This window comes from Fibroporia radiculosa (genome assembly GCF_000313525.1).
Source record: "Fibroporia radiculosa TFFH 294 genomic supercontigs, scaffold9995, whole genome shotgun sequence".
Lineage (NCBI taxonomy): Eukaryota > Fungi > Basidiomycota > Agaricomycetes > Polyporales > Fibroporiaceae > Fibroporia > Fibroporia radiculosa.
The window spans coordinates 1266-28014 of record NW_012133466.1 but is presented as its reverse complement, the minus strand read 5'-3'; the positions used below and the strand labels follow the sequence as shown (position 1 = coordinate 28014).

At 49.5% G+C, this 26749-nt stretch overlaps 11 protein-coding genes across 11 annotated transcripts; 7 read left to right on the top strand and 4 right to left on the bottom strand.

Moving 5' to 3' along the window:
- Window positions 1-638: 638 nt before the first annotated feature.
- On the top strand, window positions 639-2642 carry FIBRA_06988 (uncharacterized protein; the record flags this gene model as incomplete). Its single annotated transcript, XM_012328688.1, has 2 exons — window positions 639-1064; window positions 1116-2642. 2 exons carry the CDS (start codon window positions 639-641, stop codon window positions 2640-2642), a joined length of 1953 nt encoding a protein of 650 aa, XP_012184078.1.
- A 222-nt stretch (window positions 2643-2864) lies between these two features.
- FIBRA_06987 (uncharacterized protein) lies at window positions 2865-5149 on the bottom strand (the record flags this gene model as incomplete). The annotated part of the gene is made up of 11 exons (XM_012328687.1): window positions 2865-3459; window positions 3518-3631; window positions 3688-3810; window positions 3872-4067; window positions 4118-4380; window positions 4432-4487; window positions 4548-4568; window positions 4632-4714; window positions 4786-4804; window positions 4861-4891; window positions 4950-5149. 11 exons carry the CDS (start codon window positions 5147-5149, stop codon window positions 2865-2867), a joined length of 1701 nt encoding a protein of 566 aa, XP_012184077.1.
- Window positions 5150-5757: 608 nt separating this feature from the next.
- FIBRA_06986 (uncharacterized protein) lies at window positions 5758-7845 on the top strand (the record flags this gene model as incomplete). Its single annotated transcript, XM_012328686.1, has 12 exons — window positions 5758-5940; window positions 6005-6085; window positions 6138-6188; window positions 6245-6378; window positions 6439-6483; window positions 6533-6630; window positions 6683-6832; window positions 6888-6951; window positions 7006-7173; window positions 7229-7301; window positions 7354-7436; window positions 7488-7845. 12 exons carry the CDS (start codon window positions 5758-5760, stop codon window positions 7843-7845), a joined length of 1488 nt encoding a protein of 495 aa, XP_012184076.1.
- Window positions 7846-8165: 320 nt separating this feature from the next.
- FIBRA_06985 (uncharacterized protein) lies at window positions 8166-10140 on the top strand (the record flags this gene model as incomplete). Its single annotated transcript, XM_012328685.1, has 10 exons — window positions 8166-8318; window positions 8374-8488; window positions 8539-8666; window positions 8726-8809; window positions 8860-9024; window positions 9075-9152; window positions 9202-9256; window positions 9309-9588; window positions 9640-9830; window positions 9881-10140. The coding sequence occupies 10 exons, from the start codon at window positions 8166-8168 to the stop codon at window positions 10138-10140; spliced, it is 1509 nt and encodes a 502-aa protein (XP_012184075.1).
- Window positions 10141-10256: 116 nt separating this feature from the next.
- Window positions 10257-12618, bottom strand: FIBRA_06984 (uncharacterized protein; the record flags this gene model as incomplete). Its single annotated transcript, XM_012328684.1, has 7 exons — window positions 10257-10316; window positions 10368-10475; window positions 10545-10774; window positions 10836-11136; window positions 11186-12168; window positions 12220-12330; window positions 12390-12618. The coding sequence occupies 7 exons, from the start codon at window positions 12616-12618 to the stop codon at window positions 10257-10259; spliced, it is 2022 nt and encodes a 673-aa protein (XP_012184074.1).
- A 320-nt stretch (window positions 12619-12938) lies between these two features.
- Window positions 12939-17110, top strand: FIBRA_06983 (uncharacterized protein; the record flags this gene model as incomplete). The annotated part of the gene is made up of 20 exons (XM_012328683.1): window positions 12939-13189; window positions 13246-13443; window positions 13500-13674; window positions 13729-13912; window positions 13994-14269; window positions 14322-14435; window positions 14496-14650; window positions 14710-14800; window positions 14854-15004; window positions 15058-15238; window positions 15292-15441; window positions 15493-15538; window positions 15596-15663; window positions 15719-15790; window positions 15845-16054; window positions 16106-16297; window positions 16347-16505; window positions 16561-16736; window positions 16794-16884; window positions 16940-17110. 20 exons carry the CDS (start codon window positions 12939-12941, stop codon window positions 17108-17110), a joined length of 3111 nt encoding a protein of 1036 aa, XP_012184073.1.
- A 226-nt stretch (window positions 17111-17336) lies between these two features.
- Window positions 17337-19506, bottom strand: FIBRA_06982 (uncharacterized protein; the record flags this gene model as incomplete). The annotated part of the gene is made up of 10 exons (XM_012328682.1): window positions 17337-17566; window positions 17620-17866; window positions 17919-18143; window positions 18197-18334; window positions 18381-18722; window positions 18777-18884; window positions 18950-19017; window positions 19070-19278; window positions 19330-19385; window positions 19450-19506. 10 exons carry the CDS (start codon window positions 19504-19506, stop codon window positions 17337-17339), a joined length of 1680 nt encoding a protein of 559 aa, XP_012184072.1.
- Window positions 19507-20198: 692 nt separating this feature from the next.
- FIBRA_06981 (uncharacterized protein) lies at window positions 20199-20660 on the top strand (the record flags this gene model as incomplete). The annotated part of the gene is made up of 2 exons (XM_012328681.1): window positions 20199-20300; window positions 20352-20660. The coding sequence occupies 2 exons, from the start codon at window positions 20199-20201 to the stop codon at window positions 20658-20660; spliced, it is 411 nt and encodes a 136-aa protein (XP_012184071.1).
- Window positions 20661-20687: 27 nt separating this feature from the next.
- FIBRA_06980 (uncharacterized protein) lies at window positions 20688-22421 on the top strand (the record flags this gene model as incomplete). Its single annotated transcript, XM_012328680.1, has 7 exons — window positions 20688-21022; window positions 21086-21185; window positions 21240-21420; window positions 21472-21933; window positions 21993-22134; window positions 22188-22290; window positions 22344-22421. The coding sequence occupies 7 exons, from the start codon at window positions 20688-20690 to the stop codon at window positions 22419-22421; spliced, it is 1401 nt and encodes a 466-aa protein (XP_012184070.1).
- A 48-nt stretch (window positions 22422-22469) lies between these two features.
- On the bottom strand, window positions 22470-24055 carry FIBRA_06979 (uncharacterized protein; the record flags this gene model as incomplete). The annotated part of the gene is made up of 5 exons (XM_012328679.1): window positions 22470-23138; window positions 23191-23308; window positions 23365-23584; window positions 23637-23790; window positions 23852-24055. 5 exons carry the CDS (start codon window positions 24053-24055, stop codon window positions 22470-22472), a joined length of 1365 nt encoding a protein of 454 aa, XP_012184069.1.
- Window positions 24056-24273: 218 nt separating this feature from the next.
- Window positions 24274-26382, top strand: FIBRA_06978 (uncharacterized protein; the record flags this gene model as incomplete). Its single annotated transcript, XM_012328678.1, has 10 exons — window positions 24274-24435; window positions 24494-24736; window positions 24792-24910; window positions 24965-25057; window positions 25122-25250; window positions 25308-25423; window positions 25484-25891; window positions 25946-26022; window positions 26082-26242; window positions 26298-26382. The coding sequence occupies 10 exons, from the start codon at window positions 24274-24276 to the stop codon at window positions 26380-26382; spliced, it is 1593 nt and encodes a 530-aa protein (XP_012184068.1).
- Between the last annotated feature and the right edge of the window lie 367 nt (window positions 26383-26749).

The window sequence follows — 26749 nt, the reverse complement described above, 5'->3', positions numbered from 1 at the left end:
ATGCCATTCTGCTGGGACTTGGGTAGCGTTGAAGTCGTGCTAGCACACAACAAGGGAGTCAAGCACAGTCAACTGCATATCCAACTGGCTAGCAAACGGACCTGCGCAAAGTCAACCCAGCGATGACGTCCTGGGCAATCCATTAAAGCACTCGGTACGACGCAGATAACAATAGTACACACCTGGGACCTCTTCTTCAGGATTCAAATTCTCAAAGTAGCGGTTGCCAAACCTACAAGGCTTGCATCAGTATTCCTTTACCCGAGCGGGATCAACATACTGGTCTTTTCCTATAAATTTCCCCGACTTAGCATCTCCTATGTACTGCATCTGGTGCCACCATTCCTTCAAGCCCACACGTTGTATAGACCTAACCGTCCGCGCCAAAGAGACCATGGGGACTTATGCTATAGAGTAGAAGATATGACTGGTGTCAAGACTGGGTGACCGGTCGCGTCCGCAAGTTGGCGCTTGACAGTTATATAAGCGAGCCAGCACTCACAGCGAGCGCCTATACGTACGCGGTGGCTACTGTGTGCTCAAAGCGCTCATGAGTCCCTGCTCGACCCCGGTCTACCAGTGAATTGCGAGCTCATCTGTCTATCTACCCTGGTTCCTCATATCCTCTGCAACTTGATATGATTCGCAGTACAGCGCACTCTGCATATATTCTACGGAAGTGCTTGAACCAGCTCATAGCTGTTCGAGAGACTCTGCCATCTCGGTCGGTTTCTACGTTAAGAGTTGACTCTGCCAGTAAACCCAAAGTTCCTATCCTCCCGAAGAACCCGAAGCGAGGAAAGCCATCTTTATTCCTCCATCCCAGTGGAAAACATCCCAAATCTCATGCCAAGCCTATCAGAGGGGAACTCAAGAAACCTCTGCGCCCTCATGTATTCTCCAAACGACTCCTCGCGTTGTGCAAAGCCGATAAGATCGAAGAAGCAGTATCCACACTTCAGAATGCGCCTCTTGACGCACAGAATACCATTGTGTGGAACACTCTAATTCGGGAGGTTTTGTTAAGGAAGCGATTCAAGCTTGGGTACCAGCTTTATGTGGATGTACGTAATCATCGCATTTTGGCTGCAGTTTAGCTGAACTAATGCACACAGATGAAACGGCGCGGGTTCTCTCCACGGACGAGTACATTTGTGACTATGCTCAATCAATATGCGACGATCGAGCAGTGGTCTCAGCACACGAAGCAGCTTGACAACGTGCACACCCTGTTCGAAAATTACATTGATCACGTTGAACAGGTCAAGGAGCATGAACCCAATAGTCCGGAGCTTGATAACTCGGTATACGTACCTTATTTCAAGATCCTGGGCGATGCTGGCGAGTATCAGAAAATGTTTGATATCTACTATGCTATGCCCGACCATGGCCCTTTGGCACCGACTCACTTTACGTTCACCGCACTCATCAACGCTATTTCGTGCCGCAAACCAGCTTCCAACGGGGCAGAGGCTCTTGCTGAGGTGCGCGCCCAAAACGCCTCCGATGTGAGATTGCTCTGGAGGCAAGCAATCAAGCACTCTGAGAGAAATCCACAATTCCAAATCGACTCACACTTCATGGCTCCTGTACTGGGTGTCCTGGCATTAGGTCGTCCAGCGGATCAGCTTTTCGCGTTCGATATTATCCGCGATTTCACTGGCCTGGCTAAGCCAGGGGAAGACGCCAAGCCTGCTAGAGTACCTTTGACGCCCTACGTTCTCACCGAAGTACTCTGGCTCTGCACTTGTTCGAAAAAATACCGGCTCGCGATCTATTATTTCTGGCAAGCTGTGGAAAGCATGTCCCCTGAGGATATCGCGCGGCCTCATTTCGATAACATGCTTAGAGCGCATGTAGGTCTCACTATGATGGGCGCTTCCCAGCAGTCCCATAGAGCCGTGGAGACTTTGGAACGGATGCTGCGAGAGGCCGCCACAAGACCAAATTGTGAGAACTGGAGGCCTTCTCTATCGACATTCACGTTGGCTTTGGCCACTTGCTGGCGCGAAGGCGATTGGGTTAGCGCAACAACAATCTTTGAGCTCATGACGGGCTACAAAGCTGAAGACTTTGCAGATGGCGGGGATAATGGTCCCCGTGTGGAGTCGCCACAGATGGAGAAGCGTTCCAAGGGGCGGAATATTATGCCGGGCATGACTGCTATGTCACATCTGGTTCGAACTGCCTTGGCTTCTTGCGACCAGTCGAACATGCGGCAATGCCTACGGATCGTTGACCATCTCGATGTCACTCAGCTTATGACAAGCGACAAACCCAAGAGCAACCTGCAAGGCAAGGAAGCCATCTTGGCTTACGACGTCAAGGATTCACTCTATTTTGTCACAAAGCTAGCGAAGGACCTCATAACTCTCGTCGATGAAGTGGTGCAAAGAGACGTACAGCCCAACCTTTCTGCAGAAGAGGCGCGGTGGCGAGAAATGAGAAATACAGCGAAGAAGTTGCTGCGACGACACAGCGGATCCACACGAACCCCATTCTACGAGTCGCAATTACTAGGCACCGAACGTAGTCTTGCGGCGACCGATAGTGCCGTAGAACAGGAGCAAACAGTCCGGCGGACACAACGATCTGCAACCTTTGTCAAGCGTGATCTACGTATGGGACCCGGCTCATTCTGACGCTCATTAGTCCGATTAGTATGTTGAATGCCACATACAAGTATCGTAGATATCAGCAAGTTATATTAGAGCCAAGTACTACTTCACACTAGAACGCCGCAGAAATGAGAGCACTGTCCGTCCACTAAATCGTATAGGTTCGTACGCCTCGTATATGAAATTCCGGCGCAATGTCCACAGCCCACAAAGTAATCAAACACAGAAGGAGTAAGAGGATTCAACCTATGCCACAGACTTAGGTCGCTCAATGATACTTGGTGAACGTAGTCCCTCGCCCTGGTAGCCCGGCCTAGAGAATGCCGGTGAAGGAGGAACGAATGAGTCCTCAGTTAGCGCCATTGAAACCGGTTGGTATGCGTGTGATGGGTCACCACTCATCAGTCCGTACGTAGACATTGTTGTCATCGGCATTGGACTGGAGCGTCCAGGTGTCTTACGCGTGCGTGTCCGGCTCCGTCGCCGCAAGAAGTATACGACGCCGCCGGCAATGATTGCGATGAGGAGCAGGGCGTTGAACGCCATGAGAGCGAGTACGGCGGGTAGGAATGTGCTCACTCTATTGAGCGAGCTGACCAAATCATCTGAGAGCGACACAGTAGTCGATCCGGACGCATCACTCGAGACGTTGGCCGCGTTGTAAGTGATATTTTCGGGTGTGCCGCCACGGATGGAATGAAAGGCAACAGAGGCCTCATCGGGGTCGACGAGAGGGAGGAGTTTGATGTAAGGGTTACCACGGTTCCCGGAAGAGTCATAGTCGCCGAAATCGTAGACCGTGTAGACGGAACGAAGGACGTTGTCACCTATGAGCCAATCGCTACAAAGGATGACGTCTGTCACTAGGTAGTACAATACTCACCACCATAAATACTTACAACTGTCCAGCGCCTACAGACACTGTTTGAGGAATGAAAGTGCCTACACACTTTGAAGTGTCGGCTGGGTCTTGAGGCGTCATATCAAGAGGGTTGATGGGATAGACTGAGTCACTGGAGGAAGCGTCATGCATGTCAAAAACAAATATTAATGAGAAGGAAGGACATACCCGAACTGCAATGCAATGTCAACCTCGGCGTCGCAAGGAACGACCCACTGGCCTAAAGATGGCTCATAATTTGCACCAGACACACCCCCATAGATGGCGTTGCATATCTCAGTTGGTGCATACCTGAATGGATTGTATCTTGTGAGCCTTTACGCACGATCTGATAGTATACTCAGAGACGCACGTGTACGAGGTGCCACTATCAAGGACGACAACAGCCCTGTTTGAGGGTGCACCGGAGACTGTAGAGGATACTGTGACCTCCTCATCTCCTACCAGAAGAGCGTCTAAGAGTACGCTCCATCGAGTGGGATAGCTCTCCGGCCATGTTGAGATCGGATAACTTTTGTCGACAGCAGTATACTTTGGGTCATATTCACCTAGTCCAAGCTTATGTCTTAACTTGCTGTCACCATTAAACACCACGAACCTATTGAGAAGAAGCCCTGGACAGTATCGTCGGGATCGGCATCGTCTTGCAAGGAGAATGAGATGAAGTTGGGCTCGCTCTTGTTTTGCGCAAACGCATTGTAGAGAAACGTGCGACCGGTTGAGGCGCCAGTTCGGTTGACTAACGCATCGACAGTAGATAATGAGTCAAAGCCAAGCCCGATGATCCCGTCTGCGCCGTATGAGAGAGCCGGGTTTGACGCGTCAGAGACGTCCATAAACGCTTGCGATGCGACCTCGACCCTGTGCAAAGTCAATGATTTTGATATCAAGGTGGTGATGGTCCGAACGCACCCCGCGAACTCGACAGTGCCGTAAGACACATTTCCATAGGCCCAACCAATGCCATACTATGATGTATAACGTAAGCTGCTCCTTCCATGAATAAGTACGAAGCCAAGACAACTGACGGTCATATTGTAAGTAATTGACTGCCGAAGATTGGGCCGGTATCAGCGAGAAGCGACGCGGTACACACGCAGGAGTATACTCACCGATACATTAGTGTGGGGGATTGGACTCGAAGGGGGTTTCACCCACAGATCTGAAGATCCAGTATCCAATTGCACGGGGTATACTAAGTGGCGCAAATTGGGCAGGAAGGGGTGAGTGCGCCATGTCTGTCAAATAACGTTGGTGGAAGCATACCGGCTCCGGCCAGGGTGATCTAATAATAGCCTGTTATGCGTACGAGCACAGGAAGAAACGAACGGACACTCTCACATTGGCAATGTATAGCAGGTCATCTACAGTGCTGCTCGTCCGAGATTGCTTTAGCCGCCCCGCGCATGCAGGACTGGCGAGACACTCACGTCAAGTCTAATCCGTCATTGCTACCGCTCGAGCTGGTTGCTGCATCTACAACAGGGCGCGCATACGGGACCGTTCCACCTCTCCGCCGTAACTGGTGGTGACCGTCCAGCTTGTGCCTTGTTATCGGGACTCTGATGGCATTGGACAAGCAGACAGACAAGGAGAAAGCGAAAGGCAGCGACAGAGCATGAGACCTCATGACGACCGAGGCAAGTCAGCGAGTGGGAATTAAAAGAGTGACTATGAAGCTGGATACAAGGTCGTTGGTACTGGGGCTCTGTTGGCTGTTTAGGCCTGGCAGGATAGAAGGATGGCTGTCCGCCTTATCGTCGTGGGAACGGTTTGATCGCTGTATGTAACAGCGTGCGGATGCGATTTGCTGTCGTGGCCAGCGGTGGAGCGCAGCGTCGTAGTCGATGTCGGCAATCAGCCCAAGGGGCTCGACACTTGCATACCGGTCGTGGCCACTGGAAGGTTGATATCGAGCGAGGGCACGTTCGGGTCTTGCCTGGGTTCTGATGGGATCTTGTGGACCCGTGAGCGCGAGACACGTCCCATCCGTCGTCCGACGCCCGACCTGTTGTTCGACCATCACCGCCACTGTGTTTCCTCCCCGCGGTGTTGTCGAGCTCGACGGCCAGACGCGACAAAGTCTACGCTCGTCGTTGCCACTGGTCATCTGGACATCCCATGACTTGATCGGAGAGTATGCACGTGGGCGCGTGTACGACTTTCCGACGTCTTCGCGCCCTTGCTATAAAGCCACGGCAGTGAGACTGCCTTCTCCTCTCCACCCCTCTCTCCAACATGGCACCTCCCGCTTCCAGAAGCGCGATTCGACGGCTGCTGAATGCCGCTCAACACACTGCTTGTCCATGCCATGGCTGCCGTGCCGGAGGTGCGCATAATCCCCTGCAAGCAATCAACCAAATGAGAAAGCTCGCAACACCGGTTGACGTGCTTCCGGTCGAGAAGGAATACGCTTTCGAGGTGAGTACTGCAGCAAGAACTCGTTGGTAGGAAGGTGCCATGCGAACCAAGTGCATCGCTTCAGGTTGCTGCAGCCAACTTGAGATTCGGGGAGGGCGTCACGCGAGAAGTTGGCATGGACCTCAAGAACATGAAGGCTCGAAAGGTAGTCTCTGACAACCCTATTCATGCTACGCGCTGAATGACATTTCTGTCAGGTTGGCGTCTTCACCGATCCCATCGTTGCCAAACTGCCGCCGGCCAAGATGGTGAGCGCTGATGGTTTACAGTCCCGAAGCGAACAAACCTCTTAGCTTTCTATTAGGCTATTGCGTCTCTCGAGTCGCAAACTGATCTACCGTTCGTAATCTATGATCGTGTTGTTGCGGAGCCCACGGAAGCGAGTTGGCGAGATGCGATTGCATGGGCTCGAGCAAACGACTGTAGCCATTTCTTAGCGTGCGTTCGCTAACAACGTGCGTGACATCAAGAACTCGGCTGACTTATCGTTATTTTCAGTGTAGGAGGAGGCAGTGTAATGGATACAGCGAAAGCCGCCAACCTGTATGTCAACTGATGCAACTGAGTGTTTGTTCTTATCCTCTCCATCCAGATTTTCAGTATATAAGGATGCTGATCTATTTGATTTCATCAACGCTCCTGTTGGCAAAGGGTTGCCTATTACCGAAGCTCTTCGGCCGCTCATTGCAGGTGCGGAGGCTACGCGCCCTCATAAATACTGATATTTTACATGTCTCTTCAGTGCCAACGACAGCTGGTACCGGTTCGGAGACGACTGGAACTGCCATCCTGGACATCACGTCCATGTCTTTCAAGACTGGTATTGCCAATCGCGCTATGAAGCCGGTCCTCGGTATCGTTGATACTCTCAACACTCGCTCATGCTCAAGAGGTCAGTCGACCGCATTATTTGCACGATTATTACTGATATGATCACCCGCAATCAGAGCTCCATATCAGCTCTGGGCTCGATGTGCTCTTCCACAGTCTCGAAAGCTACACGGCTATTCCGTAAGTCAAGTTTTCGAATTCTCTATGGGCTATAAATTTAAAATTCGCATGCAGGTATACAGAGCGAATTCCCCGACCATCCAACCCCAATCTCCGCCCTGCATATCAAGGCAGCAACCCTGTCGCAGACATTTTCTCCATGTGGGCTCTGCGCACTACGGTTGAATGTCTGCCACGTATTTCGAAGAATCTGGACGACTACCAAGCCATGCAGCAGATGATGTGAGTGCAAACTCACGGGAGATTCAGAGTAATCCTGCTTCACATTTGATGCTAGGCTGGCTGCTTCGTTCGCTGGTATTGGATTCGGAAATGCTGGGGTACATCTGTGTCACGGCATCAGTTATCCGGTATGTCGATTTTGTTGTGACTTCAGCAAATCTGACATTCGTGATGTTGCAGATTTCTGGACTCAACAAGCAGGGGCCAAAGTACAAGTATGCTGGATATGATGTGGATCATCCTATCATTCCCCATGGTGTCAGGTTTGTTGCACCCTACTTGCAATCGGGAACTAGTCTCATCCGAACTCTCAGTGTCGCACTCTCTGCTCCTGCTGTATTCAACTTCACGGCACCTTCCTCGCCCTCACGCCACCGCGAGGCTCTAGCGATCTTCCATGGGACAACTCCCGCCGATTCCAGCATCTCTGCCATCCCAGACTCAGAGATCGGTGCGCACTTGTTCGAGGCGATAGCACGTTTTCTTGACAACCTCGGAGTACCCCGCGGTCTCAAAGCTGTTGGCTACACGAAAGCGGATGTAGCCAAGCTGGTTGACGGGACGATTCCCCAAAGACGAGTCCTGGACCTCGCCCCAGGCATCGGAGATGTGGCAGGAGCAGATGGAAGGGAGCATCTGACGGCGATCATCGAGAGCTCGCTTGAGTATTAATTGAAGCATTCGCATCGTGTTATCTCATACCTCAGGATGAAAGTAATGCTATTTGGAATCGGTGTTACTATGACGTGCTAGTCGTGAAAATCTGTATTATTATGCTGAACCGCGAATCGCGTACGCCGCGCAGAATACGACTCGGAGCCGTGTCAGTAACTGGCGCTTACGAACTATAGTTCGATCATCGAGTCACTGACACGGTCCACTTATCGTATGGAAGGGGGGCGCTCTTGATGCTGCTCGGTCGCAGGTCTTTCGTTCCACCATATCGCACAGTACATATTTATTCGTTCTATTTATCCTGGGCCAAGAAAAACATGTCGACCAGAACATATAGGGATGCTATTGACAATCTCAACACCCTCCAGTCTAATGCTGCAACACTCGATGCGGCTCGTGCCAACGGAGGTCGGATAAGCAAAGTCGCGATACCGGAGATGTTGGAGTACCTGGGAAGGATTGGCTACACCGTAAGATTATCTATCTTCAGACAGTGAATGACGAAGTGACTATCATGCTTTATAGGCCTCTGACTTGAACCGGCTTAATGTCGTACATATCACCGGAACGAAAGGAAAAGGATCAACGTCTGCGTTCACGGACTCAATTTTGCGTAGAACCATGCCCCAGTGGAAAGTTGGTAAGCTCATATGTTTGACTATACCGTATGTGTTCCGACTCAATCGACAGGACTGTACACCTCCCCCCATTTGGTCGCCGTCCGTGAGCGTATACGCATAAATGGTGCTCCGCTCTCCGAGGAAGACTTTGCTAAATTTTTCTTCGAGGTTTGGGACAAGCTAGAGCAGAATGACACTGTATGTGTATATTTTTGATGTCAGCTCATAGTCTATTTGAAGCTGATACTGGCACCAAGCGAGCAAATCCTGAAACGTCGCGGATGCCAGCTTACTTCCGCTTTGTTACGCTGGTCGCCTATCATGCGTTTTTGACACTGAAGGTACGTTCTTGTGACTACTTTCTACTACTTCTGACTGACTGTATGAGAAGGTCGATGCTACCATTTTGGAAGTCGGTGTCGGCGGAATGTACGACAGCACCAACATTGTCCCAAGACCCATTGTCACTGGTGTTTCCTCGCTTGGCCTTGACCACACTACTCTGCTCGGAAAGACACTTGGAGAGATAGCTTGGCAGAAAGGTGGTATCTACAAGGTAGGCGGTGATTTGTCCCTCGATTACTTTATATCATACATAAAATCTAGGAAGGTGTTCCTGCACTTACAGTGGACCAGCCTGAAGAGGGGATGGCAGGCCTGAAGCAGCAAGCAGTGGACCGGAAGGTTAACATTTGTGTCCTTTGAATGCTTGCAATACTGATGCTAGCATCAGGCTTCTGAATTTGTTGTCGTACCACCAACGCCAGCGCTATCAAGTATCAAGCTAGGTATGTAATCAAAAATTTCCTGCAACGTCTCAGCTTATATGGATACGTATAGGCTTAGCGGGATCTCATCAATACCAGAATGCTAATCTCGCTGTGCACCTCGCAAAATTCTTCTTACATGCACAAGCTGGCATGCAAGAGAACACGCTTAGCGAGGCATTTGTTGAAGGTCTGAAGAATACAAAATGGCCTGGCCGATGTCAGACTGTATCAGATCCGAAGCGTGCCAATCTCACCTGGTTTTTGGACGGCGCACACACAAAAGAAAGTCTGGAATGTTGCATGCAATGGTTTGTCAGCCCTGACGCCGCACTAAGGGCAACCGGTGCTGAGTAAGTGTGGATTTGTTCTAGATCGCACTGTCATAACGTTAGTTTCCACAGGACGAGAGCGTCCCGAGTGTTTATCTTCAACTGCACTAATGGACGCTCCGGAAACACGCTCCTGGACATCGTTAACAAGGAGATCACAACTCAGCTACACCTCTTTGGAAATCAAATCGAGGCGGCCACCTTCTTCGACCATGTTGTGTTTTGCACTAACGTGACTTATTCGGACGGCGGATTCAAGGGCGGTGAGCCTAACTCCCCTGACTTGTTTGATCTGCGACTGACAAGATGGTAGACTTGACGACCTACGCTATTCCTACGAATGACCTTGCGCACTTACAGACACAGCATGATCTTGCATCGGCATGGTCATCTCTTGTACCAACCTTCCCTTCTGAGAACATCCATATCCTCCCATCCATCGAACACGCCATAAATTTAGTTCAACACCTCCATTCTGGGCCAACTGAACCCGTCGATGTTCTCGTGTCCGGAAGCTTGCACCTCGTTGGTGGAGTGATAGAAGTGGCTGGTCTCTCTGATGTAGCGCTCTGATAGCGAAAGCGGGATTAGAGATACTGATCGCTGTAAATTTCAACATATTTCTTGTTCGCCTTCAACAGGCGTTTTAATTAATACTCAAGATATCCTACAGATATCTTGAGTCACAGCTACGAATGTCTGGCTCTGATTCGACTTTTGGTAGGCTCTGCGCCAAAGAAGTGTATCGCCTAAATAAAAACGCATGAGCGTACTGACCGGTTCCGTAGCAGGGGAATTACCTGCTTATCCAAGTATCTACGGGTCCGTAGCTTTAGCTGACCCTGTCTATGACTGGGCGCCAGACCGGCGTCCGCTACGATCTGTAGGAATACGTCAAAATGGACTGGCTGGGTGTCGGTCCATTGTATGCTATCAGAACGATTCACGATCAAACTGGCTATAAAGACACGGCGTACCTCGTAACGCAGAACCTGGAGATGTAAAGTGTGGTTCTTTAGAATTGCCTCTTGAAGCCTACTCTCGAACTCTGCCTCCGCAATCTCTCGCTCATCTCCTTGCACACATTCCTCTGTCGTGTGCGTTTTCTTTTTCGATCGCGGTTTTCTTGCCTTCGCCGGTTCTGACGAAGCAGGTGTAGATCGAAGATTAGGAGTTTGTGTCGAATCAAGGCAAGTAGCCGCAGTTCCTTTCATGATCCATGATGCGTTAGATGGGTCAATCTTGTGTGCCGATTGAATGGACAATACCTAGCGATGTGAACGCGAGATTGGCTTGAGAGGGTCTGCTAATCAAATACTCGGGTACAAAGTGCAAGTACGCATCATCATTTTGCCAAACATCTTGATGACAATCCAAATCATAGGTAATGTCATCATCATAGTGATCTACAGGTCGCGCATCGGTATCGTTCGCAGTACGCAGACTGTGTGATTCAATCTCCGTCTCTGCGGAAGTTCGAGGAAATTGAGCTCTGGTGGAATTGCGACTAGAGGGAAGCTCCGGAGAAAGTTCGTTTGCGCTTGAATGCACAAATACAGCGCCCAATGCCTGTAGGTTATCAGTCTACCTAGAGCAGAAGCGAATGGATGTCACTTACGCTATCAACCGGGTGATGCAACAGGCTATTGCCTAGAGAAGTCTCTGCTTCATTTGAGACCAATCTGCTTGGCGCGAATACCTGCGTTACAGGGAGCAGATCGTCATTCTCAGGATTGACATTAATGGCCATTGCTAACTTGCTAGGTGCAGAAAATTGGGTGGCTGGAAAGACAATGGAACCGAAATTATGGTGTTTCGCCAGAACACTCTGGCCGAAAGTCTGTGTGGAGGGGGGGAGTTCGCCAACAGCTGTACAGGTCCCGACATCACGATTCGACGTGCTTGCCTCAGAAGTGCTGATCAGCTCTCGAGCGCGACCAAGGATATCCTTGCGTGTCTCGGTAACATGTCTAACAGTCGCAACAATTTGTCGACGCTTGCCCTTCCGCTTTGTGTTATCATCTTGAACTACATTTTCCAGAAAAGTCTTGGGAAGATCTTGCTTTTTTGTTGTGCAATTGCTAGCTTCTTTCTCAATCCTCGATGCTGCCAGCATGTCACGGATGAGAATAGTTACAGTAGAGTCTGTTAGTGCCTTCCTCTTCGCACAGGACTTAATATGCTTTAGCTTTTGCGCGAGAGTCTTCCTAGCGGTCCACGCGAGCTCACAGCAGATACACTTACGAAGCGCGCCCAAGTCGATCTCGGAGAATTCTGCCGTGAACGGGTGAATCATTACACGAGCGGCTTTTTTGAGGGGTCGCTTAGCTTGCTCTGTACTAACGACAGAATTTGAGCGAGACGTCGAAGCAGTGGATGTAACGGCTCGGGAAACCATGGGCGGCCTAGAATATGCAAAATGCTTTAAATTGAGTGACGGGGCGTTGGTATCATCGGAGCCGCTACATTCAGTTAGCTTGTCGATATCTCGTTGATAAGAAGACGAAGGGGGCCCATGTTGATCTGTGGGGCTGCCAAAATTTAGCAATCCCTTGTTCAATATATCGCGGAAAGATGGCCAGGATGTTTCGCTTGAATAAACTGTGAAATATCAGAGGCCATAAAGGGAGGACAAAAAAGACACGCGTTTACCTTCAGGCTCTACAGGAAAGCTTACGGCGGTCCTGGGCGTCTTCGATGCTCTATCCCTGGTATAAACCCTGTAATTTCCGGCGGACGGCACTGCTATATTCATCTTCTTATCTGAAAAGACATTCGTGAATTCTATTCTAGATGATGGATAATCATAAGATATACTGTACCTGTCAGGTCAATGACGTTATTCGTGAGGGGTCTATCTCGCGGTGCTGGGCGATCGTCACTGTCGGTCAGCTCGATGACCACTGGAGGCTCAGACAAAAAGTGTTTGTGTTTTCGCCTTTTCTTGTTGTCCTTCTCTTTCCGCCTGAGCTCCTCCCTCTCGGGCTCCGAGTCCGCGACAACCTCAGAGGCGGGTTGCTCTATTAGGCCCTGCGAGAAAGACGGTGGCATGGTGGAATGGGTGTATCTTGAGATGGTTATTCTGAATGAAAATGCGCAGGAATTGGAGAGGAGACGGTGAGAAGGAGCGCGTCCGCGGCCGAGCATCCGCTTCGAAGACAACTTGAACGTCACAGACAGACGGTGGGCAAACGCGTGACGCGCGACTCGACGCGCTTTGTTGTGACGCGTACGCGTTAGCGCCAATGCGGTAAGTTCCTGCCTGCCCTGCCCTACATCCACGCTTCATTTGGGATCTTGTTCGATTTTCTTCCTTGTACTTACAGCAGCAGTCTAACGTAGCAATCTATCTGTCGTCAGATATGCCGCAAATGAGTCATACTGGTGCTCGTTCTGAGACTTTATCTCCTGAAGAACTCTACGATGTTGTAGCCCGTGCCGCCTCCCAAGACCCTGCCCAGGTGCAAGCGTCTACAACGAGATTGAAAGAGATCATACAGTTATTTGGCGCATATGATACACTGCACGAAATCGCAGCGCAGCGGACAGTCCCATTAGCGGTTCGTCAACAAAGTATCATCCAGTTCAAAAACGCTGCGGTAGCCCATTGGAAATCAAGGAAGTGAGCGCGCAGCTATATTATCCTGCAAAACATCCACCTAACCGTGAATGTTGTAGGTATCTATCAGACGAACAAAGAACCCGTATTCGAGCACGTTGTCTTGCTTTGCTTGATGAACCAGATGACGTTGTGAGCGTCTCCGGTTCCGTTGAACGTTTACAGGTCATATTGATCCTAATGGTCTTACTTAAGATCGCAGACTGCAACGAGTACATCATTGGAAGAATCGCCCGTCACGACTTTCCCTTAAATTGGTACGTTACTTCAATCCATCCTTGTATCACATTCTCCGGTGCGATCCGCGCCCTAGGCCCAATTTAGTTCCCGACTTAATGGAAATCATCAACTTCAATCTGGAGGCGCGTTACAAAGCTGCAGGTCCATATTCTGCCGTGAGACTTCGTCGAAGCTTGGAGACTTTGAACGCTATTGCGAAGGAAATGGGGAGCGCCAAATTGCCGAGTGGTGTTAAAGCCATGGGCAGTGTAAGCTCAAGCTTTCAATTTAACACATTATATGTACGACTCATATGCGCCTAGTTGGTTGAGCAGTTACAGGTTCCCCTTCAAAATAATTATATAACCATCTCGACGTCATTCATGTCAATCAATCCTTCGACAATCAATCTTATTGGCACATCTGAAGATCTATTATTTGGCCATCTCTTGTTCAAATGTATCGTGAAGGTGGCGGTCTGGACATGGAACCGTGTCGTAAATCACAGTACGCCGAGCTTAGCGGCATGGGCAAGTTTATTCATTCTTCATGACTCATTTAACTCAACTCGGAGCCATCTATAGGTAGAGCAACTATTTCAGGCGTCTGCTTTGCAGCTTCGGACTCTTTCGGAACTCAGAATTGAGCTCCTCCTTTCACTGCAGGCTACATCGGCAGATGTACTTTCTCTGCGGTCTGTGGATATCCTCACTCGCCATGTTCGACTATTCGGCAAATTCTTTCGTCGCCTTCAACAACTCTCTATACCGCGATTCGTAAAGCTTCCGATGTGCACCGACTTGGTATTGTACTACTGGAGTAAAGTAGTGCAAGCCTCGGATACTCCTGCAGCTTATATTGCAGGTAATTCTAAAAATTTCTCCTAATGATGTGAGACTGATCGAGGTATCGATAGATACAGCATCAGCAGTATTCCCGGTCCGCTTTCTGGTGCAGGCTATGGTCCTTTTCAAAGAGAGTCTTCCACAGTGGGCGCCGGTGAAGAGAGATGGCACGCAGAATGCGCAAGGTATCTTGAATATCTGAGTAAGACAGTGATATTTCTGATCTATACTATTTGCTGTCCCAGCGTTATCTAAAGAGTTCGTAGAAGACGCTGTGCGGTTACTCGTCACCCGCTTCATACCCTTAAATCCGGAAGACTTAGAAGAATGGATGGCTGATCCAGAAGGCTGGGTAAACGTTGAGGAACAAGATAATGAGCAATGGGTATTCGAAGTTCGAGTGAGTCGTAAATCAGCGTCGCGATCATTTATCCCATACAATGCGTTTGACTTTGTCAGCCGTGTGCAGAGCGGGTTCTCATGACACTGGCCAATAATTACGCAGCGGACGTAGTTCCTCTCCTCGAGACGACATTCAAGCAGGTTGTTGGTAAGTCCGATCGATGAAACAGGTTTATCTTTCCAGTCATACTGCTTCTTCAGGTCAGCACCCCACTGATCTTCCTGGCGTCATTCAGCGAGAAGCCCTCTATTGTGCCATCGGTCGATGTGCTCATAGGATGAAAAAGGTCATTCCGTTTGAACAATGGCTGAGTCACACTTTAGTGCCAGAGGCGCAGGAGATGAATCCTAGGTTTGGCATGCGTTGACTGTTCTGGCAACAGACCCTGACGTTGTATCTGCTAGTTACCCCATTTTGAAACGTCGCATTGCATGGTTGATCGGCAAGTGGATTTCGGATATGTGTTATCCCGCGAATAATCCGACACTATGGCAAATATTACTGTATTTGTTACAAGACCGAGGTCCAGGAACAGATGAAGTCGTAAGACTCACTGCGGCAATCTCTCTACGGGAATGTGTTGATGTACGTAGGCACGCTGACAACGTTGGATGATGACTGAATATTTGCACAACTAGAGTTTGGAATTCGAAGTTGATACATTCGCACCATTCCTTGCGGGTATCGTCAGCGAGATGGTACGGCTGATTGGTGAAGCCGAAACATTAGAGAGCAAGCGCCGGATTTCTAGCAGTCTCAACACAATCATCGAGAGAGCTGGGACTAGAGTAAGTCTTGATGTTAAGCTGCCGAGGCCACTGATCTTCATTGCCATATAGATTGTACCGCTCGTCGGAATGGTTGCCGAACCACTTCCACATTTGTGTAAGCTGTGACCTTGGATAAAGGATGAAGTATCTCAATCAGGTTGCTCTCCTTCAGGGACAACTGCGGGAGAAGATTGGCTGTTCAAATCCTCTTTATTGGAAACACTCACCAACCTGATTAAGGTACAACGATTATGCACTCGTTATGTTAACATCTTTTACTTATTTGTCGCGCTAGTCCTCCAAGGAGCATTCGGTATCTCTGAGTAATCTTGTTGTCCCACTCGTCCGTGACAGCTTTTCGCCTGGGGTAGGTTGATGTCTGCCGCTGCATATACTTTACACTCTACTGACCCCTTGTAAGGCTCAGCAAAACTTAGATGAGGATGCCTTAATTCTGTGGCAAGCAGCACTTCGTGACACAATTACCATCGAGGGTGTGAATGGCGGGGCAGGTTTGATTGATCTCTTCCCCCTCGCTATATCATTGCAATCCGAAAATCTGGACCTGTTGGGTAAGATCATGAACATAATTGAGTCTTACATTTTATTGGATGCCCTCCAAATACTTCAAGTAAGGAAGACCTGTTTGTCTAGTTGAGACCTCATAGACCTTTTGTTATAGCGTATCGCTGTGGATATGTTCCGTGCCTTCCTACAAGCTATGAATCAAGCAACAGAGATCAATGTCATGCATATGGCGACAAGTTTAACATTGATCGCACAAGTTGCGCCGTCATCGCAATGGGGTGAAGCTTTGCATGTGTCCGGCCTATTCGCATTCATCTTGAAGATCCTCACTGACGAGGGAGACAAGGTATGTCCGACTTCATTCCCTGCATATACTTAATAATGCTGCATCGAAGGCCTCGACTGCACTCCTGACGGAATGCATATATTTGTTAGCTCGAATGGCGATTTCCGATAAGCAGATGTTCCTCCAGCTGATGTCCGCGACAGCTCAATCTCAAGATATAGCAGAGACAAAACTGTGGGAAGTTGCCCTAGACCAATGGTGGACAAGGGTATGACATGCAGAGAAGTCTTCTTTATGAATGAACGCTGACATTTCCATTATAGTTTGATAACATGTCCGAACCTCGTCTCCGGAAACTGGCTGCTATGGGAATTGCAACTTTGGTGTCAACGGGGCGTCCAGAAGTACTGGGCCGACTCTCAACGGAGATCTGTAACCTCTGGCTGGATGTCTTTAGTGAAATCAAAGAGTCTCTGAAGTCGAGCGAAAATGATTCTACGTGTGTGGATTTATCTTTGTGCGACACCGGGAAGTATTATACTGAGATATGTCATAGCGGATCACCCTTAACATTGTACTGGGACAAACCGTTGGATTCCTTTTACCAAGACTCAGAAGGGACGTTAGAATATCAACGCCGCAAAGCCGTACGCCAACCTATTTGCGTCAGGCTTGTGAACTGGTTAATCATAATTTATACAGTTATTCGACAATGATCCGGTTCGTACGACACAGCTTACGGAGTTCATCGCTGCTCGTGTGCAAGAAGCCGAGGTTGCATGTGGTGGATCAGCTAATCTCCAGACGTTATATCTGTCGAAGGCAGATCCACTAGTTTTGAAGCAAATCCAGGCCGAACTGATAGGCAGATAGAATAGAAATAGGATTTCGCTTAAACCGACTGTTTCATCTCTCGAACTGTCTTTCGACTTGTGTCATGCTTAGTTCCTGCATTGCTGCTCGATCTGTTGTCGTCCATTTAGCTCTTGCATATACTATAAAATCGGAAGAACCATCCAGTATACTATCATTAAACAGACCGCGCGATACCAAAAAAAAAAAATAAGCCTACATCGAAACTGTCAAGCTGACAGGCGCATTATCTGTTTTTGCCGAAGAAATTCATCAGACTGCCTTGTCCTCCCGCTTTCCCAGCAGCCTTCCTAGACTTGGAGCCACCCGATTCGCCGAAAGTTTTGCTCGATGTACGGTCGTCTGTCGTCACAGTTTTTAACTTGGCTGGCGTACTCTTCTTCCCTTTCGGCTTAGCTGAAGCTTCCTCCGCCTGGTCTTCGTCCACAGATTCGTACGACGAGTAGTCTTCCGTGACTGTTGTTCTCCAATGAGATACGAAGATAGAGATGATGTAATATTGGACGCACTAGTGTATCCCTTGTCATCGATCCGAGTCCGACTCTTTGTTATTCTCTTCTTCTTTAGGCCGTTTTTGCCGATAGGCACAACCTTCTTCTCTTTCTTCTTCTTGGGCTTAGTCTTGATGCGTTCGGGTTCGGAGTCCTCAATCATATCAACATCACTTTGGGTGTCCCCTCCTTCCTTGAATGCCGCATCGGGCTGTGGTCGAGATGCCATGATGACCTCGTCTGTCGCACAATAAACATACAACCACTGTGTTTATATCAGAGGACTCGCCATCATCGATGTCCATCATCGCCCTCACGCTCTTCTCCGCTTCAGACATTTCTTTTGATCTACCTTTAGCCCGCTCCTTTCTACCGCCAGTCGCAGGACGAGCGGGCATCTCTTCGTCTTCACCTTCATCGGACATGATAACGCCTTTCTTGACCTTCACGGTACTGGTACAAGATGAAGAAGCTCGAACCGCTCCACGAGGCTCAGACTCAGACTCAGATTCGGAAGGGAATTTTAATTTACGCTTCCTACCCTTTGATTAAAGATATCTCAGAATAACAGCTTGTTAAGTAGAACATGAATTACCTGCACTTCGCTTCTCGAAGATGTGGTCTCTTTATTCTTAATCAAAGGGTTTTGCTTCTGAGGCAACTTCGTGTTCTCTTCGTTGTCATCTTCCGAATCTGATTTGGCTGGTAGCGCAGACTGGCGTTTTGTAATCTTCTAACATGTTGAGCAAGAGGTAAATTACGATATAGCAATCACTGACTTTGACATCTGGTTTTGCTTCCTCAGACTTAGAAAATCCAGATGGGCGAATTGACCCCCCTTTTGACGACGCAGACTCTTCGCTTTTGTCGATCACAGAGTCTCTCTTTTCTTTCTCATTCTTCTTCTCCTTCCCACTACTCTCATCCTTCTTGGGCCTTGCCTTGCTCCAATTAAGCGTACCTGACGGCTTGGGCTTCGTCAGCTTCTCTTCCCTTTCTTTCCGCCCGTGCTCATCTTTGGACTTTTCTGATTTTGGCTCTTCTCCTTTGGATAGTACCTGCTTCAGAGGTACGTGCTCTTGCGCTTTAGGAAGAGTAACCGGAGGAACAAATTTGCCTATCTATGCAGTGAACGTCGATAAGAAAGCGACATCGCTGAGTGCAACATAACTTACGCGCACATGAGGCCCAGAAACCCTCCCAAGCAAAACCAATGACTCCGCTGGCGTCTTGGCATCTACCTCGTAAACCTTCTCGGATGGTTCCAAAACAAGACCAGCATCCTGGGATTTCAAGGGATGGACAATAAATTGGATATAGTGCAAGGGGTATGACAGTGAGAACGCACCACCAACGGTGCGGGTGATAAACTGTATATATGTTCCGAGAATATGCGAATGTATTGTGATTTCGCGGCTACAGTGCAGAATCCAATGAGAGAAATAATGATTGAGCCAGAGAAGCACACCTTCGAGATCTTTCTCTCCCACAAGTACGACCTTTGTGAGCGGAACCGTCTCGCCCATCTCATCCCGGTCTGATGTTGGATTCGAGTCCACGTTCATGTGATCGGAGTGTGATGTGATGCGCTTCGACCTAGCTTCACCCACCAAAAGAATGGTTGCATGGGCTGGATCCGAGGAGGACATCGAGGTGTGATGAAATTCTGCGAGGTAACTGTCGGCTTCCGTTCAGTAATTACAAGATCAATATCGAGAGCGCGCGCACTTTTTCGCACTATTGACGTGTAGATTAAGCTGACGACTAAGGGAGCGGAAGGTGACCTTCGAAGGATTTCAAGGTTAACATACTGTGCACACTGCATAGTCCTGATTCGTATTCACGCACCACGTTTCTTTCGATGAGAATTTGCTTGGTGAGAAAATCGGTTACTTTAGAATCCATGATGCCGAAAAACTATTGGGAAGGGTATCAAAATATCTACAACAACCCAACTGATTGTTTAGGAGTAGAGTAGTAATTGCGGAACTTACAAGTTGAAGGCACAATGCATGCGGCGCGTCAGTGCGCGTCGACTGTCACGGTGCGCCACGGTCACGGGGCCACACGCTGCTGTGACCATGATCATTTACGCGCTCAACGTACTTAGTACTGCGCTCACTGATTCCACAATTCCTTAGTAGTACCGGTACGTAAGTTGCCGATGCTTCACATCACACCACTGTGCTTGCAGATTAAGGTTTGTTACTCATTATCCAGTCGTGCTCACCAACCCAGCTCGCAGATTGATGATGCCACTCGATGCGAATTTTTGTGTCAGATGGAGCCACATAGAAGATACGCTAACCAAGGTTTTCTTACATGATGATATGTCACCCTCACTAACATCGTCGAAATTGTTAATATACACTGAGATTTATAATCTCGGGGTCGTTTCTCATGGCCTGGTACATAGTAGTATGACGCGTTTTTTAGATCGGTATGGCGAGAAGCTTCGAACAGTGAGCGTGCTTCGATTTGTTTTTAAATGAGTTAGACTAATTCAATCCACTCGGACTGGGAAGCGGGCTCAAGACGTTGTTGGTGCTGATTTTGTGAACCTTTTCATTGAGGAGTGGCATCGTTTCAGTAAAGCCATGGATTTTCTCCGCCGAGCATTCGGGTGTTTCGATCGTACATGGGTGGCTGCTCAACGAAGCGGGGAGGATGGTGATAAAGGGGTCTACCCAATATTTGTCGTATGTGTTGCGTTACTCTGCAGATGTGGTAAATGCTAATGCACATAGCAGCTCGCTTTCTATAAATGGAGATCAAATCTGACGCTGTGTGCACGGTTCGTCGACACCATCGTCCACCTTAATTATCACGAACGAAGCGGCTCCACTGCCATTGCAGAGCTTCTTTCAGAAGCTTTCACCACTTTGCAGTCGATACACACGCGTTGGGCAGAGTACGGACTCGATCACTATATCAGCCATCCACCTGGAGGGGATTTTGCTCAGAGTTTCGAAATGCCGCTTACGGCTGCTACACACAAGTATTACAAGATCGTGGCCTCCCGAATTACTGCTGGCTCCGGTATCGAAGAGCTCGTTTAAACAACAGAAAGCTGTCTGGAAGAGGAAATGTATCCTGGGCGATACCCCCCAGAGACACAGGTCAAGGTCTCGAATGTCTGCGTCAAATCTCTTCTCGGCGATCGTATAGAGGAGGTATCCGAGTATTACCAAATTCTTCGGAGCAATGGCAAGCACGGTCCGTTGCAGAGATTGCGTCTACTCTTCTACCGACTTCCTGAGACTTTCGAGTATCTACTCAAGCAAGATTTCAGATTCGCCGAGGCAAAGCTTGCCGAGCAATCTGGATGCGTAGACGACGCTGTCTACACATCCATGTTCGTCGATCTTGTCTCAACGATTCACCGACATTTTGAAGATATTGCCATGTCCACGTTCACTGCGTGCCTAAATCAAACTTGCAGAGATTTCGTAAATTGCACCAGGATAATATCCCGTGCATCTAGGCGACTCACGCCAGCAATGCTTGCCAAGCATATAGATGCGTTGCTGCGGAGAAAGGATCATCACGGGACCAGAGATCTACATACAGACATAGACAACGCGGTAGGGGTCACTCCCACTCTCATTCTTGAGCTGAATATCAACACTGGCATTTAGATGACACTATTTAAATTCGTTGACGATAAAGATCTCTTCCAGATATACTATGCGACGCTGCTGGCGAGACGTCTCCTGCGCAGAATCTCTGTGACAGACGATATTGAAGAGAGAATGATTGTCAAGTTTCAGGTTTTTTGTGGGGCTGAGTATTGCCGCAGTTTCCGCGAAATGCTGATCGGTAAACATCAATATACGAACATGTTAAGTGTCACTAAATATATGGTTGTAGACTTGGAACTAAGTCAAGACCTTACTCGTGAGTTTCGTGCCTGGCAGCTGCAAGGAGGCGGTGAATCGCCCTCGTTCCACGTCAAGTTGTTGAGCGCTAGACATTGGACGTCCCTCAACGTACCAGATATGTCATTCGGCATTCCCCCAGAGATCCTGCCACTGTACAACCGCTTCTCCACCTTTTACAGCCAAAAGCACCCCAAGCGCAGGCTGATGTGGTTGTGGGATCACTCGATGACGGAACTTCAGACCAACTGCTTTGACAAGCGATACAAGTTCTTGACTAATCCGATACAGATGGTTATGCTGCTGCAGTATAATGACCACGAAATTCTCTCCGTGGAGGAACTGCGTCGTGCTACCTCATTGTCGGCAGATGTTATCGACAGGATGCTTCTTCTCTTCATTGGTGCAAATATTGTGAAGTTGGAAGGGGATCATCAGTACCGACTGAATTTTGGTAAGTTCGGCTGCGGCTGCAGCTGCGGTTTCTGCTCAGCCAAATTTCGCACTTGATAGGATTTAAATCAAAGAAAATCTGCCTCAACTTGATCTCTCGCCTCTCGCCGGCGAGTACTGAGACAGAAACGACCGAAAAACTGGTTGTCCAGGAGAACATTGAGCTGCATAGAAAGAACGCAATTCAAGCCACAATAGTCAGGTGAGATAATAATGCAAGTGCGCAGCGCCTGCAAGCGTCTTGACGACCGCCAGAATAATGAAAGCAAAGCAAGCTATGAAAGGCCAGATCTTGATTCAGGAGGTTATAGCACAACTTTCCAAGCGTTTTGTACCTCAGGTCGCAGACATTAAAAAGGTCGGTCAATCAAGTCGTCGTATATTGCCTAGCCGACATACCGATATCTCTAGGCAATCGATATCCTCCTAGAAAAGGAATACATTGAGCGAATGGAAGAATCGAGTGACACCTTCGTATACATCACCTAATGGACATTGATGCGTAGAGACACGCAATGGACAAGCCTCTCAAATATATTATTCTGAGTTTCCGGACACGCTGTAGCTCCCCACACTTCCACTCATATCCGTAAAGTCCATGTCTTCGCTGCTGTAGTCATACTCCATTTCCCCATCATCTACGCCGCTTTCGTATTCTGGTCCCTCCGCTTTCGCTTCGGCTTTATCAGCATAAATCACGCTGTCATTGCAGCGCAGGCACTCCCACTGGGTACCCACTGCACCGCCACCGGATCGGTCTTCCACCGTTCGCATCATACGCTCCGACAAGCAGTAGTAGCAGTAGGCGTGTCCACAGGAAGTTATATATGGGTTATGGATTGGAAATGTCGGGGGCTCGTACCCAACATCTGGAGTGCTGGTAGTAGAGCTGGATTTAGAAGCAGGTGGGACGCTGTCATATGTAGGCATAGCTGTGATCGAATTCAATGCATTCGCAGGATCCGAAAAATTCAGATTAGGAGATGCATTTTCGGCGCAGATGGCACATTGATCTTGGGGAAGTGCCCAATATCTCCCTTTGCGTATTTGTATCTTGTCGTTGCCCACGTCGGGCGTCGGAAGACCGGCTATTGAACGGAAACACTTTGGTAGCAGGTGTGCAGGCCGTAAACGGGAGAAGACATTTGTGAGGCGCCGTCGAAGTGCACGAGTGTTTATCAGTGGGAGGAGGAAGAGTAAAAATTCCTGCGAAGATTGTTGAGCACCCTCGTATAAACGACCGTCGCATATCGCTCACGGTAAATGCATGCCAGACCATCTGGCGATTCATGAATTCGTATGACACATCGCGCCTAGCCATTCGGCGGGCTGAAACAAGCCTCAGGCCAAGGAGTCTGTCGATCACGGTACGATAACTATGGAACACAAAGTGAGCATTTGTAAGAAGGACAGTGTGCAAAAAGCACGTTACCGGCCGTTCCACAGAAATACAACAAAATTTGATAGAGCCAACAACCCGTGCAGAGACTCGAGGCGGGAAAGCAGCTCCCATGCTTTTCGCCTGGTGTCGGACGAAGGTGCATCAGGCCAAGCATGGGACAATGCATGTGCACGAAGGCGTGTGTAAAAATATGGGACCAGCAAGGTGGCGGTACCATGGGCAAAGAGTGTACGATATGACAGCTCAGACACTACGAAAATATTAATACGCTCGAATCATATGCGTAAAACAGTGGGACACACCTGTGGTGCGAGTGTGTGCAAACCGCGGGCCAGCGTACTTCAAACCTTGGAGTTTCGCACCATAGCTAGCCCCAATATCCCATACAGAAAACTTGTACAAAATCAGCTGGATGAGCAGCACTAGCTCGGGCTCGAAGCGCGCCTTCCAGGCTGACTACAAGCACGTACCAGCATGATATCAGAGCCAGGATGATCGCGCAAGAAACGTTACAAACATTGAGCAAGCTTATTGCCTTGACGAGAGGCTCTTTGAGGAGCTGGACAAGTTCCTGGTCGAGGAGTTCAGCATCGAGCTGGCCGACGCGTGTGACTCGGGGAGTTGGTATCGTTGAAGATATGAGAGTTTCCTTGATGAGAGAGAGACGGGGTTGCGCATTATCCCAAGCCTGCTGCCAGGAGGTGAAAACGGGCGACGACATGGATCCTACTACCTTTGTCGACGCGACCGACGTCGAGTGGAAATACGCCTCACGTGCGCGCATCTCATCTTCGATCGCCCGAGTCAATTTCAAGCCGACTCGATCTGCGGCAACCAGTGCGTCTGAGCGCACTTTCTCTCTCCCATCGCGACCTCGCCGACCTTTGGTTTCGTCCTAGTCTTATATTTTGGCTGAATTGCACTCCAGAATTATCCTAGATGGCGGAAGCGATACAGCAGCTTGTTCTGGATACTCTCGATAAATCCGGGATCATTCAAGATACTCGGACGCTGACTTTGCCCGGATACACGGAGCCTGCTGCTAGTCATGATGCCCAGATCATCATTCTTGGTGCCCTCAACTCGCTCTCCAGTCGTGAGGTGCGTTGTTTAACAACTGGCAGCACCTCTCGAAGGTCAATTTGAATGATGACCGCAGATGATCACATACACGACTCAAGAAACATTATCCCATGTGCTTACTTCAGAGGGCTCGCAAATAGCACTGCAGGGATCACATGAGGCTCGCGTGTGGGCTGCACTTCCTGTCAAAGGTGAAGGCGCGCCATTGACCCCAAAGCAACTCGAAGAGAGGGTGGGCTCCGAGGCCGCCAAGGTCGGTCAGGGCCGGGCTTTCAAAAACAAATGGATCGGGAAAGAAGGAGCTGGTCTTGTCAAGACAGTGAGTATTATGTTCTCGCGTACGGAATCATCTGTAACACGACCCACCTTACAAGGCAACATCAATAGAAGACACGACTCAATTAGAAATGCGGGAAGTCGACTCTAGCGGCACCCTGAAGGCAGGAGAGAAAGAGCTCGCTGAATTGAGAAAACGAAAGCTGATCGTGCAGAGGTAAATCCTACTCGACCGATGATCTCTCCGCTGATCTTTACTGGGATTGCTCAGAAAAGGCCAGTGGTTCACTGTCCACAAAGGGTCTGCCTTCAGTACATCAATAGAGAAACCCGAGACGGATCTGACAACCGAGATGCTTACAACGTACGCTTCGCGTTGGTTTCAGTGTGCGTGTCAAGGTACGCGTTGGTTGATCGCATGTCTCTAGAGGCTCCTGGAAAACTGCGACATACAAAAAGTACAACTTTGAGGCAGAGGGTTTGCAATCCAATGGCGGTGCTTTGCATCCCTTGCTGAAAGTTCGCGAGGAGATCCGGAATATCTTCTTGGAAATGGGGTAAGCGTCTAGTCTGCTGCTATTGTACGCACCCTCGGCTGACTGTCCGATATTCAGTTTCGCAGAGATGCCAACGTCATGTTTCGTGGAGTCCGGCTTCTGGTGTTTCGACGCCCTTTTTGTCCCTCAGCAGCATCCAGCGCGCGAAGTACAGGACACCTTCTATCTTTCCGGTGTGTAGCAGATCCACCCCGTCTCCGGCGCGCATGTTCACACCATATCATCCCCGTTAGACCCCGCAACATCCCTCCCACCACCAGCCGCATACTACTCTCGCGTGTCCAAGGTGCACGAGCACGGAGGATACGGCTCGACGGGGTACCGCGCGCCCTGGTCTGACGCAGAGTCTCGCAAGCTCCTGCTGCGCACGCACACCACCGCTTCGTCCGCCGCGATGCTCTGGAAGCTCGCTGCCCGCTGCCGCGGGGAGGACGAAGACACGTCCGCGGACGAGCCTGCGGCGCACCCTGGCGGCGCGACGCACGGGGAGAGGAAGAGGGACGATGGCTTCCGGCCGGCGAAACTCTTCAGTATCGACCGCGTGTTCCGGAATGAGACCATGGACGCGACGCATCTGGCCGAGTTCCACCAGGTGGAGGGCGTTGTCGCAGACCGCGGCCTGACCCTCGCTGATCTGATAGGTCAGTGCGCTCGCGAGCGTCCCCTGCAGACCGAGCTTGACTGTCTTTCTTCAGGATTCATGCGAGTGTTCTTCAAAAAGATGGGCATCGAGAACCTGCGGTTCAAGCCCGCGTACAACCCCTACACAGAGGTATGCCCCGTTGCGCGCAGAGGGACATTGACTCACGGATGGTCGCTCTTGCGTGATAGCCGTCGCTGGAGATCTTCGCTTTCCATCCACAGCTGCGCAAGTGGGTAGAAGTGGGGAACAGCGGCATGTTCCGCCCCGAGATGCTTGAGCCGATGGGCTTCCCCAAAGACGTGCATGTGCATGGGTGGGGCATTTCGCTCGAGAGACCCACCATGATCCGGTATGCATCTCGCGGCATGGCGCACGCGCGGCTGCTCATCCAGGTTGCCTTACAGATACGGAATCAATAACATTCGCACGCTGGTGGGCCACAAGGTGGCTATAGAGGCAGTCGAGAAATCACCGGCAGTGAGATTCTGAAGACGTTACGAGTGTTGTCAGAAAAGTGCTGTAGTATAAATAACAAATGTATCTTAGAGGTCGGCATTCGTAGAGGAAAGAATGATCTGATGGGGCGGGATCGATCAACGCCGCAAGCAGGAGACAAAACAATACCAGTGTTAGAACGAGAAAATCGCTGCGTTCTTCCGCGAGCCAAACATGTAAACTATAGCCTGACTCATGAAGAGCCCAACGGTGATCCCGATGGCGACCGATATCATTGCGCTTCCAATATCAATCCCGTCCCCTTGTGCGGTGATGCCCCCTGCCTGCGACAGTCCAGACTTACGAGGCCACATTCAGTGTCAACAACACACTATAAACCTGCCGCAACCGCTCACCGGAA